The sequence below is a fragment of the Etheostoma spectabile genome, chromosome 22 (assembly GCF_008692095.1).
Source record: "Etheostoma spectabile isolate EspeVRDwgs_2016 chromosome 22, UIUC_Espe_1.0, whole genome shotgun sequence".
Classification (NCBI taxonomy): Eukaryota; Metazoa; Chordata; class Actinopteri; order Perciformes; family Percidae; genus Etheostoma; species Etheostoma spectabile.
In genome coordinates, this window is record NC_045754.1 from 3,766,409 (window position 1) to 3,771,391 (window position 4,983).

General features: G+C 43.7%; 1 protein-coding gene across 3 annotated transcripts in view; it reads left to right on the forward strand.

Annotated features, from left to right (window-relative positions):
• Positions 1–4,983, forward strand: part of rps6ka3b (ribosomal protein S6 kinase, polypeptide 3b) — a 77,434-nt gene that overhangs the window by 37,336 nt on the left and 35,115 nt on the right. For 2 of the 3 annotated variants that reach the window (XM_032504522.1, XM_032504523.1), the window contains exon 1: positions 3,070–3,089. The exons of the other annotated variant lie outside the window; for it this stretch is intronic. In XM_032504522.1, coding sequence (XP_032360413.1) covers positions 3,081–3,089 — 9 coding nt within the window. In that variant the 5' untranslated portion in view covers positions 3,070–3,080. Of the gene's footprint in view, positions 1–3,069; positions 3,090–4,983 lie in introns of those variants that run through there. 3 annotated transcript variants of the gene reach the window in all.

Consider the following 4,983-nt stretch of genomic DNA (forward strand, 5'->3'; position numbering starts at 1 on the left):
GTGTGTGTGTGTGTGTGTGTGTGTGTGTGTGTGTGTGTGTGTGTGTGTAAACCAGTAAGCTCAGGGAAGGCGATAACAGGTGGAGGTAATCCACGAAATGTCACGCATCCGGTCAACAGTCCAAACTGGCATTGTGTACATTGTGTTTGTGCGTGTGGGGCGGGGGGTTGTGACAGGTGGAGCGTGTCTGCGTCCCCTTTGTCTCGGAGCTGGACTCTTCCAGTTTGTCAGCTGTGGGATTTTGGGGATATTTCACTTGCGTCACTGTGTGTCATCTGTGCGTCAGCCTGTGTTTGTCGTTTTTATCCATGTTCATTATGTCTGCATCGCCGTGGGTCTTTGTGGATTTGGTTGTTTCAGGGGTAGAAAGCAGAATTATCACTCATTTATGTTGTTTTACACTTTTGAAAATCCTTTTCATGTGCATCTTTTTTTCTTTTCTTTTTTGTGCTTCTTTTACAACTTCATAACGCCTTTCAGTCTTGTGTAAAAACTTGTAATTGCATTGTTGCTAAAAGCTGCTTTATGGATAAAATACCCTTAAACAAGCAACTATTTTACATTTAGTGTCAGAGCTAGGACATCATTTATTTACTTTGTGAGTACTATACGTCTGGATGAATATATATATATATATATATATATATATATATATATATAAAAACATTTTTCCAATGTTTTATCTGTCATGACATTTCAAATGTACACAATCACATTTCCAATGTGATGTTTAGTGCAGTTATGTGTGCCCTATACACACAAAACTCTTTACAGATGTAAGATGCTTAACTATTTACGCTACTTTCTAACTATGATGAGCTTGAAAATCTGTATTTTGTTTTATCAAAAATGTTGTAGACTTAGACTTCTCTTTATTGATCCTTTTGGGATGACTCCTGCGAGGACATGCAAGAAAGAACAAGAAAAAAACAAGAAAAAAACATAAAAAATAGATGAAAAAATACAATGCGAAAAATAGGCTAGGAAGGAACTTGTTTTTGGTGGAACATGCTGTCCGTTTTAACAACGTGATTTATCGTGCAGCAGACAAGATAGTCTAGCTAGCTGTCTGGATTCCCTGCAGAGATCGAGAGACCAGGTAACCATGTCCTCAGATTGGACAGATAGTCTAGCTAGCTGTCTGGATTTACCCTGCAGAGACCTGAGGACCAGGTAACCATAGTCCTCAGATTGGACAGATAGTCTAGCTAGCTGTCTGGATTTACCCTGCAGAGACCTGAGGCCAGGTAACCATAGTCCTAGATTGGACAGATAGTAGCTAGCTGTCTGATTTACCCTGCAGAGATCTGAGGACCAGGTAACCATAGTCCTCAGATTGGACAGATAGTCTTAGAGCTGTTGATTTACCTGCAGAGACCTGAGGACCAGGTAACCATAGTCCTCAGATTGGACAGATAGTCTAGCTACGCGTCTGGATTTACCCTGCAGAGATCTGAGGACCAGGTAACCATAGTCCTCAGATTGGACAGATAGCTTGCTAGCTGTCTGGATTTACCCTGCAGAGACCTGAGGACCAGGTAACCACAGTCCTCAGAAATCAGCCGCAGGTTAGAGCGCCAACACAGAGGAAGCCCAAGGCAACGCATACCCGGCCTAAATGAGTGAAATCCGGCAGATTTTGCAGCAGCGACGGAGCAATCCCGGAAGTAGAACATTGTGGATATATATCACTAGATTTTAAACTAAATGTAAATCATAACATTTACATGATATCGATCCATATCCAGATACAAACAGGGACCTTATCTCAAGTGACAACACGTTTAGGTATTTGTGAAATAAATACGCTACTTCAAAACATCTGTGTGTGGTGTCAGTGAGGGCAGTTGGGGGATTCCCGTTACCTATTCCCTCGATCCCCTGAAACGCTGACGTGTCCTAAGAGATTCACCATGAAACAGACGCTGCTGCAGGGTTTTTCCTGACTCAGATTGGGCCTTTTGGATTGGGCGGGGTACACAAGACTGCATGACTGCAAGCATGCAGTTGTTTGGTAAATTGCTATTAAACACATTCAAAGAGGATTTTAATTAAATTTGGTTCTGGGGATTTTCCTTTGAGGGCTGGCTTTAACCTCTGTGGGAGGGGCACCTAAAACTCCTCCATGCAGGAATAACCTTGTACTGTACTGGTTCGGGCTGGTTGTTGTGGACAAAATCCAGTGTTGGAAGAAGTATTTAGATCCTTTACTCAAGTAAAAAATAGAACGACCATAATCTAAAATTAATTAATTACAAGTAAAAGTCCTACATGTGAAATGTTACTTATGTAAAATCATAAAATTACAGCTAAATATAAGTATGTATGGTATCGTATTGTGCAGCCCTAGTTTTCATACAGTATAAAGATATAATATTAATTATAATAAGATAAGGTACACGTTATCGATCCCCAGCGGGACAATTCACGGTCAGTTGACAGATTGGGGAGTCTTTCATGTGTTGAATGTTGAAAACTTTGAGTGAGTAAGTGTGAAAATAGAAGAGGGAGTTCTCCTCCTTGTGGCATTTAGTCATTGGTCAGCGGGTTGTGTGACTGTGGAGTGAACGGGGATCTCCAGGACACCTGATGGAAACACTGGGTGGAAGGTTACAGCTGTACATGTTAGCGGAGAAGGGAGGAGTGTGTGTGTGTGTGTGTGTGTGTGTGTGTGCAGGGGGGGGGGATCCCGCTTCCCATCCCAATTTGGATCTGTGCCCCTCTCTCTCCCCTCCCGTTCCTCAGGGTAAGTGGGTATCCCCTCACACTGACTCACACTTGTTTGCCGGTCCCAGTCCGAGGCATTCGCTGTCACAGTGTCGCTCCGACAACTCCAAGCTCCTGAAGTTCCTCAAGTTCACTCGGCGATGACACGCCGCACGGTGGAGGCCGAGCCGGCGAAGTGTGTGTGCGCCGTCGGCAGCCTCGTCAGGGCGCTGAGGAGCCGGCTGAAGGCGCTCCGCCGCCTCCTGATGCTCGCCGGGACGGGTGTCAGCCACCAGCAGCCGGCCCAGACTTGGGAGCAAACTAGAAAAAATGGGGGGACAGTGATAGGATGTTATGGACCACAACACCCCAGTATGGAGAGAGTGAGTACTGTGGGTAGTCTTGAGTGTGTGTGTGTGTGTGTGTGTGTGTGTGTTTGAAGCTGCATGGGTAGTTTTGGTTGTGTGTGTGGGCGTCTTATCAGTGTCACTCCGCAAGTCAGAAAACAACAGGTTAGCATTCATGAAATGTAAATGAAATATATTTATCTTTTGTCGACTTAAAGCAGTCGCTCCAACTGCTTTTACTGGTCTAATGGCAGCCACATAACACAGATAATGGGCTGGATATGTTGTGAGTTTCGAGCTTGTTCTGTTTAACATGAATTATGCAGTGGTGGAGGAAGTATTCAGATCCTTTAATTGAGTAAAAGTACTAATACCACACTGTAAAAAATACAGCTGCCACCTCTTAGTCGACTAATCGGTGGCATTGGTCTTAGTCAACTAAGATTTCTTTGGATTAGTCCTGTTTATGTAGTTTCATGCTGAATGACTACTGGGATTTAGTCATAGTGCATTTACCTCTGAACCCAGAAACCGGGACTAGGAATCACGTCACACAGTTACAAGTTAAATACGTTGCCTTTACAAGTCAGATGTTTCATTTTTCATTCTGCTCTAGCCCAGGTTAGCAATGCCAGTAGTTATCAACGCAGTACGCCGGATTTTTGTGCACACAAACAACGGAACAACATATTAGACAGGCCTGCGTGCAAAAATTCTTTTTAAAGATTTTCTTGGGGTCATTTCCACCTTTTAATTGACAGGACAGCCTAAACATGGAATGGGGGTGTGTGGGGGGGAGACATGCAGGAACGTGTCGCAGGTCGGATTCGAACCCTGGGCCTCGGCGCTGAGGAACAAACCTGGGCGCCCCCTGTGCAAAAACCTTTAATCTGTAAAGGAACTAAAGCTGTCGGAGGAATATAGTGGAGTAAGCGTAGAAGTTAGAAGTATAAAGTTGCATGAAAAGACAAAACTCAAGTAAAGTAAAAGTACCTCAAATTTGTATTTAAGCACAGTACTTGAGTAAATGTGCTTAGTTGCTTTTCTTAGTTCTGGTATGAGATCAGGAAGCATAAAAAAGGAACTGTTTGAGTTGGATGTTGTTACGTCTGTGAGTCAGCTGGAACCAGATGGCACACAGACAGAAAACTGACCTTTTTTTTTTTTTTTTTGTTAACACGATGAGTTCTTTTTGGGCATTTTAGGCGTTAATGGACAGGACAGTAACAAGTGTGAACGGGGAGAGAGGGGGCGTACATAGCAGCAAAGGGCCGCGTCTGGATTCGAACCCGGGCGGCTGCGTCGAGGAAAAACCTCTGTATTAGGGGCACTGGCCACCCAACCTGAGCTATTGGGTGCCCAGAAACTCTGACCTTTTTACTCCAAGACACATTTGTCATACCGTTTATTTTGGGGTAAATACTTTTTTTACAAATATGGGGATCCGGCAAATATGAATCATAGCAAGTAGCAACCTCCTCCAAGTTGACACAACAGGTTAGTTGCGTATATGTTGGTTGTTTTGTGTGTTGTGTGGGGTGTGGTGTGTGTGTGGTAGGTGTTGTGTGTGTGTTTGGTGTGGTGTGTGTGTGTGTGTGGTTTCATGTTACCACTACCATCATCCTCTCTAACACTGACGTGTCCTAAGATATGCACCGTTAATCAGGCGCTACCGTTCTGAATTTGACTGGTTGATGAAATCCAGTATTTAAATCCTCTAATCATGCTCCGTAAAAGTAGAAATACCATAGTCTGAAAGAACCTAACACGTGGCAAGATCTAGAGCAGATAATAAATAAATAAATAACTAACACTGACAAAGTTTTACAAACTTGATAAAGAAGTTCACTGGAGACTAGTGTCGCATTGCCAGACCCTCCTCCACAGCGCAGCGGAAGGGGGTCTGGCTAGTCCACACAGCATTCTGGGA